The 23,383-nt window shown below is 63.9% G+C and overlaps 5 protein-coding genes across 5 annotated transcripts in view; all 5 read right to left on the bottom strand.

Moving 5' to 3' along the window:
• Positions 1 to 1,034: 1,034 nt before the first annotated feature.
• Positions 1,035 to 4,418, bottom strand: LMXM_05_0240 (putative viscerotropic leishmaniasis antigen; the record flags this gene model as incomplete). The annotated part of the gene is made up of 1 exon (XM_003871863.1): positions 1,035 to 4,418. The coding sequence occupies one exon, from the start codon at positions 4,416 to 4,418 to the stop codon at positions 1,035 to 1,037; it is 3,384 nt and encodes a 1,127-aa protein (XP_003871912.1).
• Positions 4,419 to 6,137: 1,719 nt separating this feature from the next.
• LMXM_05_0230 (putative hydrogenase) lies at positions 6,138 to 8,033 on the bottom strand (the record flags this gene model as incomplete). The annotated part of the gene is made up of 1 exon (XM_003871862.1): positions 6,138 to 8,033. One exon carries the CDS (start codon positions 8,031 to 8,033, stop codon positions 6,138 to 6,140), a length of 1,896 nt encoding a protein of 631 aa, XP_003871911.1.
• A 4,483-nt stretch (positions 8,034 to 12,516) lies between these two features.
• Positions 12,517 to 14,400, bottom strand: LMXM_05_0220 (dual specificity phosphatase-like protein; the record flags this gene model as incomplete). The annotated part of the gene is made up of 1 exon (XM_003871861.1): positions 12,517 to 14,400. One exon carries the CDS (start codon positions 14,398 to 14,400, stop codon positions 12,517 to 12,519), a length of 1,884 nt encoding a protein of 627 aa, XP_003871910.1.
• A 1,644-nt stretch (positions 14,401 to 16,044) lies between these two features.
• Positions 16,045 to 20,469, bottom strand: LMXM_05_0210 (conserved hypothetical protein; the record flags this gene model as incomplete). Its single annotated transcript, XM_003871860.1, has 1 exon — positions 16,045 to 20,469. One exon carries the CDS (start codon positions 20,467 to 20,469, stop codon positions 16,045 to 16,047), a length of 4,425 nt encoding a protein of 1,474 aa, XP_003871909.1.
• Positions 20,470 to 21,639: 1,170 nt separating this feature from the next.
• LMXM_05_0200 (conserved hypothetical protein) overlaps positions 21,640 to 23,383 on the bottom strand; it is a gene marked incomplete at both ends in the record, with an annotated part of 2,364 nt that continues 620 nt past the window's right edge. The window contains one exon of the mRNA XM_003871859.1: positions 21,640 to 23,383. This exon is cut by the window's right edge and continues 620 nt beyond it. Coding sequence (XP_003871908.1) covers positions 21,640 to 23,383 — 1,744 coding nt within the window.

Below are 23,383 nucleotides of genomic sequence, written 5' to 3'. Positions count from 1 at the left end.
GAAGAAAATGGCATCGCGGAGCAGGGGAGGCAGTGCACACCCCTCCACGCACACCGGCTGCTAGGTGCAGGTGGATAGAGAAAGCTACTAGAGAGGAGGAAGAGCGGACAAGACGATAGGGATGACGGGCCATGACAGCGATAAGCCGTGAAAGTGGCAGGGAAAGATGGCTGGAGATGGTCACGGGGGTGCAAGTCGCCGCTTACTCTTCACCCGCATTGCGAGCGCGTCTGTTAACGCCGGAACCGTGAGAGCTAGGCTGAGGACGTACTCCCCNCCCCACCCCAAGACAAGACGGGGTCAACAACCACCTCGGGGGAGTAGCCACTGAACCGTCACATCCGCCGATCTTCCCGTGCGAAGAGAGAGGAGGAAGAGCACACGACAGTGCGTAGGGTTGTCCATCATATATATATATATATGTCTCTGTGTATACATTGTTTGGGAGGGCGAGGTGGGCTCCCAACGGCGAAGAGGATTCCGGCAGGAGTGCGCCGGTTAGACGGGAGGCAGCAAGAGGCGGCGGCGTTGGATGGGGTGGGGCCTCACATAAAACGAAAACACCGCAGGATCAGCTTGAGGCTACGTCTGCACCACAGCGAGCCCAACTCGCTTGGCGAGGAGAAAGAGGAGGGGGAGGCGCGCAGGAACCCACGCAGACGGCGTAGCAGCAGCAGCAGCCGAAACTTCAGCCACCACCACCACCAAAACCAAAAGGACGTGGCAACCATACATGAAACAACGCCTACGGGGCGGCCGCACTCCACACGCTCCCTCGCGCCCTCTCCTATAACTGTGCATGCGAACAAGACGACAGAAGGTGGCCACCGCTGGAGCGGTGACACCGACAGCCGGATGCAGTGCTTGAGGTGTGTGGGTGGTGGAAGGTGGGTGGAGAAGAGGAGGTTCTAACGTCCGAGCAGCAGAGACGGTGTCGGAGGGGGGGTGGAGGGAGGGAGGGGATACGACGAGAAGGAACGCGAAAACACGAGGTAAAGGGGGCGGAGACGGGGAGACACACGAACACTGCAGCGTCAACTACGGTCGCGCACTTCGTTGGGTGTGGTGTACCCGTCCGGCGCCACCGCGATCGCCTCCACCGCCTCCTCCGCCTCCTCCGCCTCCTCCGCCTCCTCCGCCTCCTCCGCCTCCTCCGCCATAGCAACGCTGGAGGATGCGCGCGGTCGCTCACTTTCTGACTTGGCCAACCTGCGCGCGCTCGAGAAGTACGACGTGGCAACGAAGGCTGAACGCGCACTTGACCGCAGCTCTGAGCCCCGACGCGGCATCGCCTCACGCCAGCTCGGCATGAGGGGCGTGGAAGCCAAAGATGTGGATGGGCTGCCTACCTCCAACCACTGCGCCCTCTTCCCCCTCTGCGAACTCTCGATGCGGTGGTGCATGCGCACATCAAAATAGAATGGCTTGTCGGTGTACTGCCGATCCACCGTCATGATCCACAGAGCCACGCTGTACTGCTGGTTCATCTTCGTCGCCAGGGTCATGGGAACTACGCAGCCGCAGCGGCACCGCGCCTCCACCACCCGCCTCGCCTTCGCGATTGAATCCACGTAAACCCCCGCGATACGCAGCAGAACATCCCCGAGGCGGATGCCTGTCTGGTAGGCCGGACCATCCCTGTAAAGTCCGTCCACCATAAGGATGCCCTTCTCCACATCCTCCAACAGTGAAAAGCCAATGAACGGCCGAGGCGGCGGCATCCTCAGGTCTGACCGCGCACTCGCCAGCATTCGAACCCTGTACTCATCATTGTAGCTCGACGATGCTGCCTGCACGTGCATCTCGTCCTCCAGGCGCGCCACCTCCTCGGCAGCTCCCAGCTCAGCGCGGAGACGCGCCGCCTCCTCGAGGGCACAGACGCGGACCTGCTCGACCTCATGCTCGGCCTCCAGGCGCGCCGCCTCCTCGGCAGCCCCCAGCTCAGCGCGGAGACGCGCCGCCTCCTCGAGGGCACAGACGCGGACCTGCTCGGCCTCATGCTCGGCCGCCAGGCGCGCCGCCTCCTCGGCAGCCCCCAGCTCAGCGCGGAGACGCGCCGCCTCCTCGAGGGCACAGACGCGGACCTGCTCAGCCTCATGCTCGGCCGCCAGGCGCGCCGCCTCCTCGGCAGCCTCCAGCTCAGCGCGGAGACGCGCCGCCTCCTCGAGGGCACAGACGCGGACCTGCTCGGCCTCATGCTCGGCCGCCAGGCGCGCCGCCTCCTCGGCAGACCCCAGCTCAGCGCGGAGACGCGCCGCCTCCTCGAGGGCACGGACGCGGACCTGCTCGACCTCATGCTCGGCCTCCAGGCGCGCCGCCTCCTCGGCAGCCTCCAGCTCAGCGCGGAGACGCGCCGCCTCCTCGAGGGCACAGACGCGGACCTGCTCAGCCTCATGCTCGGCCGCCAGGCGCGCCGCCTCCTCGGCAGCCCCCAGCTCAGCGCGGAGACGCGCCGCCTCCTCGAGGGCACAGACGCGGACCTGCTCAGCCTCATGCTCGGCCGCCAGGCGCGCCGCCTCCTCGGCAGACCCCAGCTCAGCGCGGAGACGCGCCGCCTCCTCGAGGGCACGGACGCGGACCTGCTCGGCCTCATGCTCGGCCTCCAGGCGCGCCGCCTCCTCGGCAGCCTCCAGCTCAGCGCGGAGACGCGCCGCCTCCTCGAGGGCACAGACGCGGACCTGCTCAGCCTCATGCTCGGCCGCCAGGCGCGCCGCCTCCTCGGCAGCCTCCAGCTCAGCGCGGAGACGCGCCGCCTCCTCGAGGGCACGGACGCGGACCTGCTCGGCCTCATGCTCGGCCGCCAGGCGCGCCGCCTCCTCGGCAGCCTCCAGCTCAGCGCGGAGACGCGCCGCCTCCTCGAGGGCACAGACGCGGACCTGCTCGGCCTCATGCTCGGCCGCCAGGCGCGCCGCCTCCTCGGCAGCCCCCAGCTCAGCGCGGAGACGCGCCGCCTCCTCGAGGGCACAGACGCGGACCTGCTCGGCCTCATGCTCGGCCTCCAGGCGCGCCGCCTCCTCGGCAGCCTCCAGCTCAGCGCGGAGACGCGCCGCCTCCTCGAGGGCACGGACGCGGACCTGCTCAGCCTCATGCTCGGCCGCCAGGCGCGCCGCCTCCTCGGCAGCCTCCAGCTCAGCGCGGAGACGCGCCGCCTCCTCGAGGGCACAGACGCGGACCTGCTCGGCCTCATGCTCGGCCGCCAGGCGCGCCGCCTCCTCGGCAGCCTCCAGCTCAGCGCGGAGACGCGCCGCCTCCTCGAGGGCACGGACGCGGACCTGCTCAGCCTCATGCTCGGCCGCCAGGCGCGCCGCCTCCTCGGCAGCCCCCAGCTCAGCGCGGAGACGCGCCGCCTCCTCGAGGGCACGGACGCGGACCTGCTCGGCCTCATGCTCGGCCGCCAGGCGCGCCGCCTCCTCGGCAGCCCCCAGCTCAGCGCGGAGACGCGCCGCCTCCTCGAGGGCACAGACGCGGACCTGCTCGGCCTCATGCTCGGCCGCCAGGCGCGCCGCCTCCTCGGCAGCCTGGACGCTAGCCGTGGGAGTCTTCTGGTGTTGTGTGTGGCTGTTGAGTTGGTATATTAAGTGTGTTTGAAGATGTAGTGGTATAGGTGTGTGTGTCGAGTGGTGAAGGACGGTGCTGCCGAGTGTTTCATCGTGAGCAGGGACATCGTGGCTTGATTGTATTGTCGGTGGCAAGCTCATGGTAGTCGTGGGGCTCACGTCGTCTTCCTTGTGGATGTGACTGGGGTGTTGTTTCTCTGAAAGGCGCTCCATAGAAGGTGGAGTGACGGCACGCAGAGCCGCCATCTCAAACTCTTTCGTCTTGGGCAGGCCGCAGGATGCGGTGGTGGATGGTGTGGTGCATCGGGACTGCGGTGATAAGCTCTCGTCGTTGCCCGGCACAGGGAACTCGACGAGACCTTCTGAAGCGTGGTCAAGGTCCGCTACGCGGCCGCCGCTGTGGGAAGCCTCACTGTCGTCTGCAAGGATGGCGTGGGATGAAGATGAGGATTGAGGCGTGCTTGATGCGCACTGCAGCGGTCGCCAGATCGGAGAGGCGGCCGGCGAGGTCCCAGAGACCTCCGGCAGCTGGTGAAGTGCCTTCTGCCGCTCGTCCGCGCGTTTGCGGCGGTAGTGGACCGCGAGGAAACCGATGCAGGTAACGGCGGGCACCATCCAAAACAGGACGATGATGACCGCCATGGTGACACGATGCACCTTGCATGCTCCCACGTGACCCATAAACGCATCCGCGCACAGAGACGTGCAGTTCACCTCCGAGTAGCAGAGCTCGGAGGTGAAGTACTGAGGGCCAATGGTGGGGGCGGAGAGGTTGAAGCGGACTAGGCCGAGGTGCGGCATAACGACGGAGCCGCTGCGCCCGGTGACGTTCACGTGCCGCTCATTCAGCTGCATGCTCATCACACCGTCGTCAGGGTCACTCGTGCACAAACCGAGCGTGAAGACAAGGTGGAAGCGCAGGCCGGCCCACGACCCCTTTGAGGTTGTTTTACCGGTATGGCGGCTGTAGTCGACGTGGCAGCGGGACGGCTCGGTTGCCGTGGCCGCGCACGCCATCCGCGTGAACGTCGTCGAGGTCATCGCGGGCAGAACGCATGAGAGAAGGAGCACGCTGAACAACAGTAGCATCGATACCCTCGTCACAGCAGCGGTGGTGGCGAGGATCGAGCAGCGACGGCATCGCGGATACGTCTGCGAGGTGTGGGCCATCAATAGCGATGGAGGGCAGAACGGAGGAAATCTGGAAGGAGTGGACAGGAGATGCTAACCGCCGAGTGCGGTTCTTCACAATACACGAACGCACGAGCCCAGCCGCACAAGAGTCAGCCTGTGCAGGCGCCAACGGCCCCAGAGCACACAACAATGCACTTGCTCACACACGCACACCCCAAGAGCCATCCACCACATGTAGCCGCAGACACACGGGCGCGCGCTTGCAAGCTGCCGTGACACAAGCGAGAGACCGAAGAGACGGGACAAGGACAACGGAGGATGCAGGCGCGGACGAGCGAAACACAAGACACAACAGCGAGCGGCAGAAAAGCGTCCGCCGACTTCGCCCCCTAAGAAATGGTGAAGACTGCCACGACGAGCAACAGTGGCACACGCGCAGGCACACGCGCACCACTACAATGACCACGGGAAAGAAAGCGCTAAGGGCATACAACGAAGACGGCCGGACCGACAAACCTCTGTGCGCCCTCCGCTGCGTGGTGCGTACAATGTATTCGTGTGCAACACCGGTGGCAGTGGCGTTGGTGGTGCTGATGCTGCTGCGTGTGCGGCCCGGGGCCGAGAGCGAGGGAGGCGGGGGTGGTGGAGGTCGACTGTGTACAAGGTGGAGAGAACGCAAGAGGAGGAGACGGGAGCCATAGTCAGTGAGTGTGTCAATCGTGGCGGATGCGCGTGCGCGCAGAGCACCGTGAGCGTGCATCGGCACCTGCGCGGTGTTGCTGTCTGCTGGCCGCAGCAGTGGATGCGGGTGTGCGAGACCACCGCTGACGAAGGGAGCGGGCAGGGGGGGGGGGAAGAGGAGGGGGTGGTGGTGGTGGGGGGTCCCGAGCGAGAGTGACACACAGAGAGGAGGAGTCGTTATCAAGTCGGGTAGAAGAGCAAGTCGCACGCGAAATCGCGCGCACACGTGTGCTGAAACCCACAAAGGAGTCCATCACTTGTGATCGCGTCGAGCAGGCACGTCCATGTGCGTGTGTACACTCATGCGCTCGGCCAAAGAGTGGGAGAGCACGCTTCGCTCTCCTTCATACCTACTTCTCTGCTCGCGGGATGCAGTGGTGCGCCAAGTCGCATAGATGGAGTGTCTATCCTTGCACACTCGTGTGCGTTTACGTGTGTGTGTGTGCCAAAGGAGAAGGTGGCGGGTGTGGTGGAGAGAGTGACACAAAGGACAGAGTGGGCTCGACGGCGTGAGAGAGGGAGGAGAGCGGAATACAGCGTTGTGGCCCAAGAGGGACCACTTCAGCAGATGCCCAGACACGCGTCGTGCGGCCAGAGAAGCGCCTCGTCTTCCTGCCTCTCCCACAGACGGACAACACCATCGCCGCCGTCGCCTCCCCTCCCTCCCTCCCTCCCTCCCCACGCCTTTCCGGTTGTCGCCGTCCCTCACCATTTTAAGCTGTGCACATTGCCGTCGTTCAGCATCGCGGCGAACTCCTTCTCGCGGTCGCGAAATGTACAACGCCAAAGCGCGTCCCCTAGTGAGGGGGCTGTGGCAGCAATGGTGGCATCGGCGAAGGGCTGCCATGCTGCCTCGACGCGACGTCGCTGCGCCTTCATGATGACTTCTCCGTCCTCAGCTTGGGCGTCGCTGCTGTCAGGCTGTGCGCTGGCAAACATACAGGCGAGTGCCGAGCCCGAAGAGGCAGCAGCTGTAGCTGCGCCAAGGCCGCCCCTCTCACGGCTGCCCTCCATATTCCTCGCGTAGGCGTCAAGGACGGCGTCCAGCACCTCCGCGTGGGGCTGCTGCGCCGGCCGCACCTGCCCCCCACCGTTCAAGCACCCGTCTGGGCACGCCATGAGCTCGATAAAGGTGTAGCTGCGCATGGCGGCCATGCGTTTCTTGAGGCCACGCACCGTGTTTTGAATTTGCTGGAAGCCGTAGCCGATGCAGAACACCTCATCCGGCAGGGCGGCGCAGGTGGCGAGCTGGTGATTGCGGTTCCGCTTCACCTCGTACGCGATGTTAGCGGGCGTGCTCGGCGAGGGCGACGACGAGGACGGCAGCGCTGCCGACCCTTCCACCCGCAGGCGGTGCGCGATGACCGATTGATGGTAGCCGCCACTGCCGGCGAACCGCGCCGCCTCGTGGGCGGGTGCGAAGGTAGAAGAGGCTGCCGGCGACGGTGTTGACGCGAGCGCCTCTTCCTCGTTCAGTTGCGTGGGCTGGTGGGCCGTGTGGCCTGGGCAGTTGTCGCCAGCCAACGCGGTGACTGCGGTGACGTTCGTGTCCAGGTGTCCCCTCCACGGAAGCGTCGGGTCCGCCTCCGTCATCCACTCCAGCAACTCCGCAGTGCTGAGAACGCAGTCCGTATAGAAGACCGACACGTCCGTCCCTTCGGTCGGTGGCGCCGTGGTCGATGTTGGCATCAAGTCCCGCGCCGCCTCGAGCTTTCGGTCAAAGCAGGGTTGTATCGACACGTGGTAGAGGTCCGCGGCGACGGTGTGTTTGGCGTAGCTGCCGGCGATACCTTGAGCGGACATGACAGGGCAGAGGTGCGGCAGCAGCGCTGAGCCCTGCTTCTCGCAGTAGCACACCCAGCCTGGACATGATGAGACGATCAACGGCAGCGGTCCAACCTCGGCATTGCCGCCGCCGCGACGGCGCCGATCGTACTCGTGCGCCGTCAGCTCTGCGGAGAGTTGCTCGGCCCACTCAAGGTCTACCACGTAGATTGGCGGTTCCGACTCGGAGAGGACCGCCGTGGCGTCATATGTCGTCGCTGTTGTCGACGTACCGCTCGCCTCTTCGTTCCTCATGACATCGCGCGGCGACCCGGCAGCGGCGATCTCGGCGTTCCTCGCGGCCTCCTGCAGTCCGGCCGTCGTAAGTGTTGCTCGCATAAAACCAGCCACCATCTCGTACACGGCAGCCATGGGCATGTGAAGGTACGCGGCGAGGGAGGCGCAGGATTGGGAGCTGATGCTCACCAGCCGAGGACGAGAGGCGCTCCCCGTCGCTGTCCTTGACGACGTCCATGGGGACGATGTGAGCAGGGCAGAGACAATCTCGTGGCGGCTCTGCGCGTTGACAAGCACCGTTTCCGCAGTCGTCACACACCCGCTGCACGCCAGGCAGTCTTGCAGGCTGATCTTCACAACATCAGGGTGCTGAGCGGCGGCAGCAATGCTGGGCCCAAGCGACGGTGCGTTGCCACCACGCTTCATGCCAACGGCACCGCTTGTCGATCCCGTTGGGTCAGCGGAACCGACTGCATTGATGCCCCCGCTGGACATCAGGGTGGGCTTGATGCAGGCTGATGACGGAGCTATGTAGTCCATCCCCGCCAACGTGAGAGACGTGAAGGTAGCATTGTGTGAGGTCATGGGCGCTGTAGAGGTGCTGCGGTGCGGAGGGGGGGAGAGAGCCGTGTAAGCTTCTTCGTGCAGGCATGCTGAGACCTCACCACCACCACGAAGCAGGCAGAGGGAAGCGAATGTGCGCGCGCGTGTGGTTTGCGCAGGAGTGGGGTGGGTGGGGGAGGTGAGGTACGGCAGAGAAAGAGGAGAGAACGTGAGGAGGACGAGGATGAGAGCAGCAGTATCATGCGAAGCAAGGGGGCCGTCGCTCGGGACTCGCGCACACAAGAGGATCGATGCAGAGTCACAGAGGCCCATCTACCCTCTCAACTCCAACCCGCCAGCACCCCTGACGGCATCTCGCACTCGCGCGCTTCGGCGCACACGAAAACTGCTGAAGAAGCGCACCGACACACACGCGCACACGGCGAGAGAAAAAACGCGCACGCCATGATGCAGGGCATGGGCGAGCTTGATTCCGAAATCTCATTTCGTCAAGCTCAGCGAGCCGGATGTTCGTGTGCGCCTGGTCCTTGACATTGCCGAGACGCGGTCCTCCGTTTCGCTCGGGACCTTTGGCGTTTGGGGAGGAATGGGCGGTGGTGGTGGTGGTGGTGTGGGGGGGGGCAGACGCGAGGCAAAGCGAAGAGGATCCGAGACACGAAATATGAAGACAGGCGGGCAGAGAGAGAGAGAGATGGTTATAGTCCATAGGGATAGCGACAACGGCAACCGAGGGACAGGGAGCTTTGGGGGGAAGGGGGAAGGGGTGGTGGTGGTGGTGGTGGATGGCATCGCGAAAGTAGTACGAGGAGAGTCCTCGAACAGAAGGATGGCATCAGTCATGGAGCAGTCATGGTGGCAGCATCACACATTAGGTCAACGGAAGCAGCGATGCGTGCGGCGAGAGAGAGAGACAGACAAGGATGCTCCGGAAAAGCAAGGACCCGCGCACACGCGAGAGAAGAGCACCGCGGGATGCGACGGCGCTTCGGGACTTTCGACACACACACACACACACACACACGCACGTGCGTGAGGTGCCACCGCGACGAGGGCGGCAACCATCGCAGCAGATGGCGCAAGCAACAAGTGAAGAAAGGACATACATGAGAAAACAACGAGATAGAAGAGCGCCGACACACACACACACACACACGCGCGTGCTAACGTGTCCGCCTGCACGCGCTTGCAGGACAGATCCATAGGGAAAGCGGGAGTCCACCACCACAAGAAGGGGAGAGAGGGCGTGGGAACCCCACAAAGAAGACACATAAACCGTCGGCGGCCATGGCGACACGCATGCACGAGGAGGAGGAGGGGGATGAAGAAGGGGAGGGGGCTGTAAAGAGCGGCATCGCCCCTCCTCCTTCGTTCCCCATTCTACGCAGGAAAACCCACAGGAGCGCGTGCCTACAAATTGGAAGAAGAGCCGACGCGTGTGTCGCGTGCGCGTGCGCGTCGTGCGTGTCGTGTCTGTGTGTGGGGGGGGGGAGGGGGGGGCTTGTGAACCACACAAGACGGAAAACACAACAGAAAAATGCAATGGCGATGTCGGACAACGCACACAAGGCCCATCCAGACGTGCGCCGAGCAAGGAGCAGTAATAGGGGGAGTGGATGGAGGGAGGGAGAGGCGGCGGGCGAGCATGGGTACCGCTCCTCTGTTTCTAAACAGCCAACCATCTGCCGCAGTGCGGCCAACAAGGAAAAGGGGTGTTGTGCGTGTGCATAGGGGAGGGGGGGATAGAAGCATACGTGCGCGCGTGCACATACGTACACAAGTCAAGAGCACCGCCCAGCTTTCGCACAGAAGGCACGAGACGCCCATAAGAAGCAACGCAAGATACCCTACATCAGGCAAAAATGGCGAGGCAGCCACGAGGACCTCCTCCTCCCTTCAAAATCCCAAAGAGCAGCAGCAGCGGCAGCGGCGAACTCAGCATGAGAAGAAGAAAGGGGGAGGGAGTGCGTGTGCGGAGAGAGCATCGAAACACTACACCGCAACAACATGTAAAGAAGGCTTACGCCACACATGCACACACGCGCACGCGCAGAGCAAGTGGGAGAGAACGACAACCACGACAGAAATAAATATTACACTGAGCCGGGGGAGCACCGGATGGGAAGCGAGCATCAGTCTCCACTCGTATGCGGAGCCGTAGCTGCGGCAGTCGTCCTGCGGCCCCAGTCTCGTCCTTCGCTCTCTGCTCCCGCTGCTGCTCTCAGCCAAAAAAACACCGAACCACCAGACCCACAACGGCTGCTGTCACACTAACACAAGCGAAAGAATCGACTTCCTCATCAACTCCCCCCCATCACCACCACCACCCAGTCGCCTCTACACACGCTCACGCCCACGCATGCTGGATGGACTGATGTAGCACACGTGGCTGCCATTACGATCTGCTCCCTCGTCACACACACACACACACACGCACACAGCGACAGGCGAGCAACAGAGCAAAGAGGGTAGAACGGGAGGGAGGGGGAGGGCAACGAAATCACGGATGGAAAAAATAGAAATGATGGGTGAGAGCCAAGGCGCGCGAGCTGCGACGCGGTGCCGCCGCTCCGTCGTGACGAAGGCGACGACCGCACGCGGCGCAGGGGAAGGAAGGCAGGAAAGAGGAGGAGGAGAGGGGGGGGCAATGGAAAGAGGCTTCTGTTTTCGGGGGCGTTCACCCTACCACCAACAAGGCAGCGAAGAGGTGCATGGACAACCACAGTCCCGCTGACCTCCGCGGCGCGTGCGGCTGCATCTGGGTCCGTCTTAGAATAAATCGTCTACCGTGAACTCCAGCCATGCGTCTTGCGGGCTCCGCCTGTCCCTCATCCCTTCGCCGTGTACGTGCGGCGCGATCGGCCCTGGAGAGACTTTCCGTGGGGAAGCAGAGAGGAGAGGGAGGGCGGTGGCGGAGTGCGAGAGAGCGTGCGTCGGGAAGGGAAAGGGACGATGAGGAGTTGTCTGCCTTTCCTCCTCTCATGCTGCCGTTGCTGATCCGTGCGCGGGCACGTCCGGTGCGCATGCTTCGTGTGTCTCGTCCACCGGACCCACATACGAACCGCCTGCCCACTCCTTCCATAGCCTCCTCTGGCGTCCCTCCTCGCTACACCACTCGTTACCGCTGCGGTCGGTGCTGCAGTCCTCCACGCATTGGGCACGAAAGGGGGGAGGGTGGGGGGGGGATGTGAAGCAGCTCAAGCAACATAACAGCAGTGAGAGAGAGGGGAAGAGGGACCAGAGACCCCGCCGTCCCTTAGACAGGTGCACGCGCGCAATGCTTGCATGTCAACCACGAGCGCACACATCACCATCATTCCTCTCAGCGTGTTATTCTCCCGTATAAAGTCTCCACTTCTCCCCCCTCCCTCCCTCCTTCCCTCCCCTGCAGCACCCGGGAACAGGCAACAGAAACAAGAAGCCGCCATGTATCCATCCACTCCCTCGGCGGCATGCCCAGGGGACTTGACCACTGAGACCCATGTCCATGCACCGCCACGTCGTCTAGCCCATGGCAACGATGCGGTGCCCTTCATTGCCAACAACAGCAAGAACGGCAGCAGCAGCGTAGACAGACAGCAAGGGAATAGGGAGAGAGAGAGTGCGGGATCGGGGGCAGCTGAGCGTGGCAGAGGGGATGGCGGGTGGAGGGCAGAACTACGAAACAGGTGAGGAGAACCATGAACACAGACGTGGGAAAGGGCGTATGGGCAAGCAAGAAGGCCGCTTCGCATCGCCCGTGGCCCCGCGCCCTCCTCGATCCTCCGCCGCATCCGGCAAGCAAGCAGGCAACAGAAAGAAGGCGGCAGCACAGGAAAACCAAAGCATGATGGAGCTGGTGGCAGTGGGGAGGATGAAGAGGGGAGCCGTGGTGGTGGAGAGCACGAACCCAGCCCACCGACACCCACGCGTGTGGTATCGCGAGCGTGCTCCTCCCCTCCCATGCGGGAGAGAAAGAAATAGGCAAGGACTTCCCGTGAGGCGTGGGTGAACGCGCGTCTGAGGAGAAGGAGGGCAGCAGAGCTGGCGTGACTGAAGACCAGATGGTGGGAGACTATCTGGCGAGAGGAGGGGAGGGGGGTGCTGGAGGGGCTTGCGGGGATGATATAAGAGACACTGTGCCCACTTGACGACGGCATGTGCACACACCAGCACAAGGAAGGGGGAGGGGGAGAGAAGGGACAGCGCTGAAAGCCCGACATCCATGAAGAACCTCAACGGGAGAGGCCTTCCGCACCACCACGACATCGGTGTCGACACCGGCGCTCTTCATGCGTCGCGCACCCGTCCATCTCTCCTCTCCGTCCTTCCCCCCTCCCCGGCTCCGCCGTGAAGCTCTACGGAAAGGAGCGAGCGTGACTCTTCATCCGCCTTGACGCTCCCTCCAGCAGCCTTCTGACGGTGTCGTCGCCGTCCTCATGTCCACCTTTGCGTTGGCGCTGTCCACCATCACCACATGCCTTCAGCCACTAAGACTTGACGCACGGGATGTGACCCCGGCCACGACAGGGGATGAGTGCGCCGTCGTCGGTGACTGGGGTGCCACTCCTTCTTCGTTGAATGCGCACTGAGTGCCGTAGCGCGTGGCCAAAAGCCCGTCCATGGCGACTGCCGTGCCCATCGCATTGCCACCCCCGGTAGCGGTGGGGCTGCTGTTGCACTCGCCTGCCGCGAAGTCCTGCCTGCCCTCGCTGCTGTTGCTCTCATTCACCGATACTGGTGCGCCAGTGAAGTTGGCGGAAAGTGCCTTGCGGACGCGCGGGTTCCGCTGACTGGTTTTCTGCAAGGACAGCGGGGTGCTGGTGCCGGCGATGGAGCCGCTGTCGTCGGCGTCATCGTCCGAGACGTCGAAGGCGCTGCCGCGCTGCGCTGGAGCGCGAGGGCTGTGGTGAAGGTGCAAGTGGCTTTCACTCGTGTTGGCGCTGCTACTACTGTACCGCACCTCGCTGTCGCCGACTTCGTTGGCCTCAGCGGGCATTCCATCAGGACCGCACTTGCTGATGTGCATCAGCGTAGTCGTGACGGTGGTCGTCATCGCCGTGGTAGTGGTGAACACCTCCTTTTCGCCCGAATAGGCGCGCGACAGATGCAGCCGCGACCCGGCAGATGCCGAGCTTCTGTTTACCTGAGCACAGTTGAGCCGCGTAAGGGCACGGCGACCGTGAACGCCCATTGGTGAACAGGGTTCCTCTACTTCGTCATCGCCATCGTCGCGGCTGCCGACGCTTTCCGGCGCAGGCGTCGTCATCACCTCGTCCTCGGCGCTCTGGATGCCCGGGATGACAGCTGTCGCGGCCAACCGAGCCGACGATCCTGCTGCGGTGCTAGTAAGAGCAAACGTTGGCGGTGAGGCACTGCCACGGCGGCTCTGCTGCTGCTTCGGTGGGGCATGCGACCTGGACGTCTTCTCGAGCGACGTCGACTTGCCGGACTTGCCGGAGGTGACTCGCGTCGATGCCGAGGTTGAAGTGGAGGTCGCTGAACACGACACGCGCGCCTGCTTGCCCATCTTTAGCGGCCCGAGGCTCTGCGACAGCGCGGTGTGCACGCCGCTTCTGGCGCGGCTGCTGTTCGTCACGCTATGATACTCCGGCGGCAGCAGCAGCGGTTGGTCTGACTCCTGCACGGGCTGCGGCTGAGTAGAGTGGCTGGCGTGGCCGCTGTCCGTGCGCGATGCGACGCCAGCAAGCGTGGGCAGCAGGGAGTTGAAAGAGGATGTGGAGGGGGGAGATGCAGTCTCAGGTTGCTGCTGCTGCTGCTGTGTTGGGGGGCCGTGGAAGAACTCGCTGCTGGGCACAAACTCGGACAGACGCTCCTGGAACGCCAAGTTCAACGAAACGCAGCTCCGCCGCTCCGTCACAAACTTCAGGGCTTCTTCGTAGCTGCGGTGCTCGGACGCCATGAGGTAGGCAACGATAATGGCGGCGCTGCGGGATATACCACGGCGGCAGTGTACGAGCACACGAGAGTGCTCACTGCGCGCGCGCTCGATGAAGCGAAATGCCTTGATCAGGTGCTCAGAGACATCCTGTGTGTGCGAGTCGCTCATCGGGATCCACTCGGACACAATGTCGTTGTTCTGCGCAATCATCTTCTCCTCCGTCGGGATCAGCTCCTTCGCAACGTTGAGGACGTAGCGGATGTTGTGCGCCTTGAGCAGTTCCGGATTAGAGGCGTCCTTCCACGAGCCGACCGCTAGGAGCGAGGTGATGTCGCTCATCGGGTAGGCTTGGGCGGCGTTGCACACCGACTCCTCCTCGAGGAACGTGTGCTGCGCCTCCTGGACGGCTTTCAGGTCAAACGCCGGGCCGTTTAGGTTCTGCAGGCACCGCTTACACTTCGACATGCGGGAGCTCGGTAACGGCGACGCCGGGACGCCAATACTACGCGGGGCCCCCGGCGCCGCAACGATTTCGTGGGTCACGGTGATGCTCGGTGCCACCTGCAGCCCATGACGACAGCTCGAAGCGGACAGTGCGTCGAAGTTATCGCGCACGCTGCTGCCGAAGGAGAAGATGCTGAAGTCACGCCCATCCGTGCACCCCGTGTCGAGGCTCACCGACGTGGCCGTGGACAGCGTGTGCGCCGGAGAGAAGACGGGGCGGTAGTTGGAGAAGGTAGCGGTGGAGTCCTCCAGGCGCAGCTCTTTCTTCTGCGGCCGCCCGCTTTCGCCGCTTGCCTCAGACGCCGATGTCGGCGTGTAGGCTTCTTCGAGATGCTGCCGGCAGGCTAGGCGGGCGTCCTTCGCGACGCCTGAGGGCGGCGTAGCCAGTTCTGCAGAGCCCGCATTCGGCTTCACACTAGGGCTGGATGGGCTCTCCTTGCACGGCGTCGACGGATGTGAGGTGTTCTGGCCCCACCGCCCTCCTCCTGAACCGTCTGCATCCGGCCGGTCATCATCACCATCTTGTACCCGCTGCTGTGGGTGCTGATGGGGGGTTGGCGGCTGAGACGACTGTGACTGCGGTGGCTGCGAGCGACGTGCACAAGCATCCTCGTAGTTATCGAAGTTGCCACCGAATACGGAGGCCAGGCTCTTCTTGTAGGGTGAATGCGGGGAGTGGAGCGGTGGCGGCCGGCCGGCGGGCTGCTGCACCGGGGACGACGAGGACATCGCCCTCTACGGGTCCGTCTGTGCACTACAAGAGGGTATGGAAGAGTGGGTAGGACGGCACAGTGCGCTTCAGACTGTGATAAAACTAAAGAAGAACGGGAGAGTGAGGTGCACGCCACCGAAGCGCCTCACTGAGGACACGACAGTAGACGCGCAGACACGCACACAACGCCAGGGGGAGGGGGGAGGAGGGGAGGCTGTGGGCGCGTGCGTGCGAGGGAGGGAGTGAGTGAGGGGTGTGAGAGAATCTGAAAAAAGGGGCGGGACGCATACACACGCGCACAAGAGAATGCACACGCATGCATGTATGGTGTGGAGTGGGGAATTGTGAAGCAGACGCGGAGCTGTGTGTCGGAGTGCAGAGAGAGAGAGAGGACGATTCCTTTTTCTCTTCGCCAGTGTGTGTGTGTGTGCGTGTGAGAGGCGGGGGGAGGGAGAGAGGGTTCTACAGGGAGGCCATTCAGCGAGTCGGCATGTTCGGCTCCGTCGATCCAACCTCTGCGGGGGGGGGGGCGGTGCATGTGTGCGTGCGCATGTGTGCCGCGAGAGGAGATTGGGGGCGAGACGGCCTCTGCTCTAATACGCAGACTGTGTGCTCAAGTAACCAACAGCTACGTATACTCTTACGCATCCCTGTCCACGCAGCGTGGACGGGGATGCATGCTTAACGGCAAGCACGGTCCCACGCAGTCGTGTGCCAGCCTGGCGACCAGAGAGAGAGACAGAGAGCAGCGCAAGAAGAGAAGAAGCGGTCGCACGAGCACGCTCGTGCCAACTCCGCTCGCCGCTTGCGCTGGTGTGCACAGGCCATCGACGATATATCTGCACGTCCTCGCTTCTCTCACAGCGCGGCATCGCCGGGCTCTCGCACCGGCCTTAGAACGACATGACGGCTGCAGCGTACGCGTCCTCCCACGGCTCCACGCCGAGCGCCGACGTACCTGCGGCACCGCCGGCAGGAACGCCGTCGCGGTGTGTCGAATCTGCGAGCGATTTCGCTGGTGCGGAGGCATCGCCGCTCCTGTGCGGCTGTGGCGATGTACACAACACGGCTTCCACCAGCGCCGTGTCCAGCGGGTCAGTAAGCAGCGGCAGAGATGGGTGTGCAGCTGCCTGCAGCAGGAACGACTCCACCTCTGCTAGACGCGAATCTGGGGACGTCACTGCATGAGCCGGAGACAACGCCGATGGCGGGTGCGAGGGTGACTGGGAGAGAGCTTCACAGGTGCCAGCAGACGTCTCCCGCACGTCTCCGTTGGCGCCTGTGAAGGCTTCCAACATCGTGCACTCTTCATGTGCACGTGCGCTGCTATTCGCCTCCACTCTCCCATCGTGCCGCTTCGCGTTCACAGCTGCCGTTGCGGCGGCCGCCGTCCCGCAGGCGTCACCGTAGATGCACGGGGTGGCACGCAGGGGCGTCGGGGTTTCCGCGCCGCAGGTGGCACAGGCGACGGCGTGCAAGGACAGCGTCACCTCACCGCACTCGGCACACGTCCACGGTGAGTAGCATAATTGTACGCTCACGTTTTCTGCGCCTCTTCGACCGCCGCAGCCGGCAGCGCGGCACTGCATCTCCCAACTGGGGTGATACGCGTCGCAGGCTACGCAGCGCCACACGTACACCTTACTGGCAGGGACGCCAGGAGCGAGAGCAGCGCAACGCCGACACGCCAGCTCGCTGTTGAACGGCTCTCCACACTCACTGCAGCCCCACAGGCGCCCGTGCTCCCACAAGGTCGCCGGCAGACGACGCATACCGCACGTCGTGCAGTAGCCGTCCTCAGAACGTGTGAGGAGTGGCAGCAGCGCATGCGAGGAGGAGGGATCCTTCAGGTGCACCGGAGTGCGTAGCTGTCCGTCCGTTCTGTCGCGGACCGCGTGTGTTGCGCCACAGTGGTGACAGAGCCAAGGCTGGTCCGCCTCCGTTGGAAGCAGCGCGGCCACCGCCGCCACGGCTGTGCACGCGCAGTGCGGGCACCGTACGCTGGTGGACGGCACACGGCCTTGACACGCAGGGCAGCGGATGAGGCGGTGCTCATTGACGGCAGCGAGGACGCGAGGGTGTGGGTGGTGGCATCGCTCGCATGCATCCCTGCTTCCGGCCCCCGCCACGGCTCCCCTTACGGAGTGCGCGTGGTTGCAGTGCGTGCACGTCACAGTGGGCTGCTGTGCAGCGCGTGAGCATGCATGGCAGTACACGTGCAGTGCAGAGTTGCAGGCGCCGCAGCCGCACGTCCAGGTGAAGGCGGCAGTGTAGTAGCCAGGCTCCGTGGTGCCACAGCTGCTGCAGGAAGCCGTGCTGGACCCTGTCGCCGGTGCCCCGTCTGGTATATTGGGGAGCGCGGCGCTGTGTGGGCCTGCGGAGATGGCGTGGCAGTCAGAGCACACGTAGACGACGACTCTCGTGCCCCCCACCTTGAGTGCGTTGCCATCCTCAGAGAAGCCATTCAGCGCAGCGTCATCGTCTTCGTGCCGAGACGGCGCCGCGTATCGAGAAGAAAGAGGCGCCACGTGCGCGCCGCCACATGCATGCCCGCAGTCCCAGCAACAGCGTGCCACGCTTTCGGTGGCCTCCGGCGCATTCAACAATGACGGTGGCGTCGGCGTGTAGACCAACGAGCTCTTGGGCAGATCTCTCGGCTGCAGCAGCGCCACTGTTCCCAGGTGTGGATGTCCCTTGCAGAACGTCACGCCACACACGTCGGCACCCGTCACGTTGGGTGTCTTGACGGCTATGCCAAGATGATCCGCCAGGGGATGGGTCTCGCCACAGCGCAGGCAGTACGGCACGCATACGCCGCTGTTGGCAACGGCGTGGCAGGACGGACACTCCCAGCTCAGCGGTGTCAAAGTGCGCAGCACACAAGCCACGCACGCGACACTTAAAGCATTGTCATAATGCACGCCGGTGCTGATGCCTCCATTCTCGAAGCCGCACCCGCAGCGCCACGACACAGGGCTCGGCAGCGTTGTTGTGTCGTGAGCTGCAACGCGACCGGACGTTAGCTGACTTAGGAGAGTGCTGGCCGCGCCGCTGTTGCCGTCTGTGGTAAGGTGCTGCTGCAGCCACCGCAGGCTCCACAGCGCGGAGACAGCCTCGCCATGCAGGCCCAGCGGTCGGCCTACCTCTGTGGCCCACACGCGCAAGCGACCCCAGAGGCGCTGGGCGGTCGAGAAGACCTTTGGCTGGCTCACCAGTGGCATGACGCACTCGCTGAAGAGATGATACCCGACTGTGACAAGGCCGTAGCGGGCAGCTTCGCCAGCAGTCGGGGAGCGACGCAGCGCAGCCCATACCTCGTGAGGCGTCGACTTCGAGGGGTGTAGGAGAAGACGCAGTCGATGCAGCAGTTCCGCGGCGTCTTCATCAGCATCGGTGCTCGGCATGCGTACCCCGCCGCCAGTCTGCCCGACATCCGCCGCTGACTTGCCCAAGCGCGCGCTTGCCGGGATGACGGCAGCGACGGCCACGGAGAGCAGGTACACGCCCAACAGGCCATCCGTCGGGCCGTATTGCAGCTGAGCTGCCTTGCCCCGCATGCTGTCCCGGGCTGCCGCGACAAGGCAAGAGATGAAGGCGCCCACGTCCCGGGATGTCGGAGGGGCGAGCAGCTTGTGCTCACCGCCACGGCCTGGCGCCGAAGATTGGGCGCTCATGCTTTGCAGCGCCTCGACGGTGCACCGCAGTGCGTCGCTGCAGCGCTCCGCCTCGGCGTTGTCGTTGCTGACCCATACACATACGTTCGTAAGGATAGACGCGACCTGCCGCCACGGCTGCCACACCGCTTCTTCGGCAGCGTTCCCGCTTGACGTGGGTGGCGCCCTTTGCGCCCGCAGACACTCCTGGAGGAGTTGCACGCGAGGCAGCAGGAACCGCAGGTGCTGCAGCGTAACAGCCCATTGCTCGCCTGCGTCGCTGAGGCCGCTGTAGCGGCGCCCCGGCAGTGTGGCGTAATAGGCGGCGAGATCGACATCCATCAACAGGGCCGTTGTCGTGAGCCGCCGCCGCTGCGGGCGTGCTGTGAACTGCGCTGCTTCTTGCGCAGACATGTCACCGGGGCTGCGGGCGTGCAAGCTGCGGAGACAGGCGAATGTCTCCTCTTCTTCAACGCACAAGGCGTAGAGTTCGGCGAAGAGCATTGCGGAGTTGCGGTGCGGGCGATACAGGCTGCGGAGCTTCCGAAGCAAGATGGGCGGCGTCAGCGTGCGCACCACCACCTCGGTAATGACATCATCACGTCGTTGCTGCAGCTGCCGCTCCTCGGAGGACAGGAGTTCTTCCATGCCGAAAGCCTCACTCGCGCTGGAAAGTTGACTGTGACGCCGGACATCTGCGTAGAAGCCCTCGAACAGGCGCATCAGCTGCGGGTGAGCGCTGTCGCGCAGCTGCTCCGGGGTACTGACCCACGCCGCGTGAGAGCGGAGGGCGAAGAATAGGTCGTGCCACACCTTCAGCAGATCCTCGATAGTGGCTGGCGGTGCATTGGTGAACGTCGACTTCACCACAGAGGTCGCGATGACAGTCCACTGCGACGGTGCAGCAGTGCTGATGTCTGTGACCGTGTACACCGTGAGCGGTGCTGTAGCAGGCGGTGCTGGTGGAGCTGCAGGCCTGCAGCTCATCGCCAGCGCGGGCAGACGCAAGTTCCTGTGCACCTCCGTCCCCGGATCCACCTCCCCTCCCAAGCTGTCCCGCGCACCTAAAACGTTCTCCGCGTCGCTGCTTCGGTCGGCCTCGCTGCGGTGGCTTGTGTCGCTCGACTGCGCTGCCGCCGCTGGCGTCGACAAGGTCGCTGGGCTCCACAGCCACGGCATTAGCGGGCGGTACGTGAAGGCTGGCAAGTACCGAAGTGCCCCGGCAAAATCCTCGCCGGAAAGCGCACAGCGACCATGCAGGCGACCCAGCACCTGTAGCCAGAGGGAGCTGTTCAGGTGGTTCAAGATGGCGTGAGTGGGCGGCAGGCTCGACACTTCACTCCCGCAGTGGAGAGAGCGCCGCCGTCGGTGGTGGCGCTGCGCACCAGCCGGTGCTGCTGATGCTGCTGCTGCAGGCCCAAGATGAAGGGAGGAGTTGAGTCGCTGCCCCACGGAGTCGGCGCCCGCCTCAGTGGGCGAGGATGTCGCGAAGAGCGCATCCGTGAACTCCGCCTCGACGTAGCGCGCAAAGTCACTTCCTCCATCGGTGCTGCCTGACGACGACAGCGGCGCCGACGTGGTCGCGTGCGGTGCTCGTCGATGGCATCGATGGTTGGGGTGGCAACGCAGCACACCGCGCTGCACAAGCGGCCTCCGCAAGTACATGCCTAAGGGGGAAAAAGAGGAGAGAGGAGAGAGAGCGATGCCGCGCGGTGAAGACTTCGTACTCCGTCAGTGCTCAGCCACCGCGTTTCCATCGACCGTCGCACCGCTTCGGCCTCGCTGACGCTGCTGTGCTCCTCACCCCCAGCGCCTGCCGCGACTAACACGAGTACTGAGGAGGGGGAAGGGGTGAGGCTGAAGAGAGGAACGCTGCAGTGCGTGTATCTGTAGCTATATCGCCGTGTGTAGGAGTGTGCGCACACACGGATCGGTGCACCTGCGCAGCCACACCCCATTCACAGAGATAGAGATGGAGAGAGGGAGAGACGCGCACGCAGTGGCGATTCCGGGACGAGATCTCATTGAGAGACCGCCAAACAAAAGGATCGGCAGCCGCGAAGAGAGCGCGCGTGTGCGGTAGAGGCGGTGGGGGGGGGGATATGGAGTGGCTGAGGATGGGGCGCTAGGCAGCACACACCCAGCCACACATTCACACGCACTCTTGGCAGCCGCTGCGCACTGCTGATCGGCCCAGCCCATGGTACAAGCGCGCCTCCACTCTACCTGTTTCTCACGAAGGCGGTCTTTCTCCTCAGATCAGGCGGATGCGCGACACACCGCTCGCGCACGTGGGCAGCGCATTCCTTGTCCATCCTATTCGTTTGGTGTTCGGTTTAGCTCCTTAACGCCCTTTACAGGTAGCACACCCGTGTGTGCGCGCACACACGCACACGCACACGGGTGCGCAGAGGGAGGACATGTTAACCGTGCCACACAGACAGAAAACACCAACGACGATGTCCACGCGGGGTGTGGACACCCGCCGTCATAACGGATCCGCACCGCGAGAGAGATGAATGACATTGGGGGTCGGACAGAGAAGTGCAAGAGCAGAAGCATCAACGTTCCCCAGCGAGATGGAGCACGCACGCCCCGACGGACTCAGGGACGTGCATGTCAGCTCACGCCGCCGCGTTACTCGGACCGCTTAGAATAACGTGTGTGGGGGTGGGTAGGTCCGTCGGAGAAAAGGAGTCTCGTGCCGGTGCCGCACGCCTCCCTGCCCCCCTCGCTCACAGCAGAACAAAGAACACACACGCGCACACACAACTGCACCAGAGACACCTCTCAAAAAAAGGCCCACGCAGGGAGACAGAGGCAGAGCACCGGCGGTCAGTACTCCACAATGCCTTTACGCTGCCCGTAGCGGTTCGACGGACCTGCGCCCATCTGCTTCAGCTCGCGGCGCTGCTGGCGCTTCGACTTGGGCTTTGCCTTCGTCGCTGGCCGCACCGGCCCGCCAGTCGGCGTCACCAGCTCCAGCACGCCGTCGTCATCATCGATGCGCAGCTCCACTTCGCCTTGGCGGTTCACAAACGTGTACGTGTCGGGCTCGAGCTGGTGGTTTGTGCGCCTCTTGCGACGCCGCTCCGCTTTTGTCAGGGCGCTTATGCGGGCCTCGTTCGCCTCCATGTTGAAGAGCTCATAGCGGGTGAAGGTCGTGCGCAGCGCATGCGGCCGGGCATAGAACATGGGCGGCGCCGCGTTCTCGAGGTCCATGTCGACGGAGTAGTTTTCGCCGTCCCCCGGCTCACTCAACGCTCGGTCGTCGTTGGCAGAGTCGAGATCGGCCCACGCATCTTGCTCCTCGCTGTTCAGCTCATACCCGGCCGCGTCGTCGTCGTCTTCCCACTCTTCATCACCTTCCTCTGCCGCCGCCTCGCCGCCGCGGGCAGACGACGCTGCCGCGGGTGAGGCGGAGGCGTGCTGCTCCATGTACCTGTCCAGCGACAGCGCCGCCGCGTCGGGGCGGTAGGTAGGCGGTGGCTCGACGTACACAAAGTACCCGTCCACGTACAGCTTCAGCAGCTCCTTGCCCGCACGTGCCTTGTTGGGACGGTCGTGCGACGCCATGTAGCCGCGTCGGCGTGCTAGCGCATTCAGCAGCCGCTCGGCGAGGGAGTCGCTCTCGTCTATGTCGTCCTCTGCCAGTAGTGATATGTTGAGCTCCTCTTCCAAAACGGGGCGAGGCAGGCGGCGACAGATGGTGGCCGTCGCCTCCAGCGTGTCGGTGGCCGTGTCAACGGGGAGGATGCCGTCACACACCATCTGCGCCTTTGTCGTTGCGAAAGAGGGAAAGACGAGCCCAGGGCAATCGCAGAGCGCCACGCGACGCTCGTTGGGAATCATGAGCGTCTGAAAGTGCTTCGTCTTGCCCGGTGTGGCGCTCACCACAACTTTCTTGCAGCCGAGGATCGCGTTGATGGTGGACGACTTGCCCACGTTCGGGTACCCGACAAGGCCGACCATCAGTGGCGTGTTCACGTCGGTAACTCCAGCCTCCTGGCGGAGAAGGGCGAACTGGTCCAGCAGCTGCACAGGATCGAGCACGGTCCACGGCTCGCGTTTCACGACCGATGCCGCCGCCTCCGTGCGCGAGTTACGCGCCAGTTCCTCCTCAGTGAGCGGTCTTTCCTCCTTTACCTTCGGCGCATGCGCCTCTCTCCTCATCGCTTCGCGCATCGCGGAGAGCTGGTACGGATTCTTGACCTCGACCGGCGCCCGCAACGCCTTCTTTTGGTGTCGTGTCTTTTCCTTTTTATGCCTCATCACTTTGTCCAGCACCGCCGCCTCCTGCGCCGCCGTGAGCTGCACGCCGTCCGAGTCCAGCGGGGACTCGCCGTCCTCCTCCGGCTCATCCTCGTCGTTGTTACCGGTCGTGACTTTCGAGGAGGTGGCAGCAGCGGCGTCGTCGTCGGCGGCGAGGGGCTGCAGTGGCTTGGCAGAGAAGAAGAAGAAGTCGTCGCCGCGCTGCTGAAAGTAGGCTGCCCAGGCCCGTCGCTGCGCATCGGTCAGCAGGTCCGACTTGTTGAGCAGCAGCACCACCTTCTTCGGCTCCCCTTTGCTGTTTTGGGTG

Source organism: Leishmania mexicana, chromosome 5 (genome assembly GCF_000234665.1).
Source record: "Leishmania mexicana MHOM/GT/2001/U1103 complete genome, chromosome 5".
NCBI classification, from domain to species: Eukaryota; Euglenozoa; class Kinetoplastea; order Trypanosomatida; family Trypanosomatidae; genus Leishmania; species Leishmania mexicana.
The sequence above is the reverse complement of the archived record's forward strand: the minus strand, read 5'-3'. Positions and strand labels throughout refer to the sequence as shown.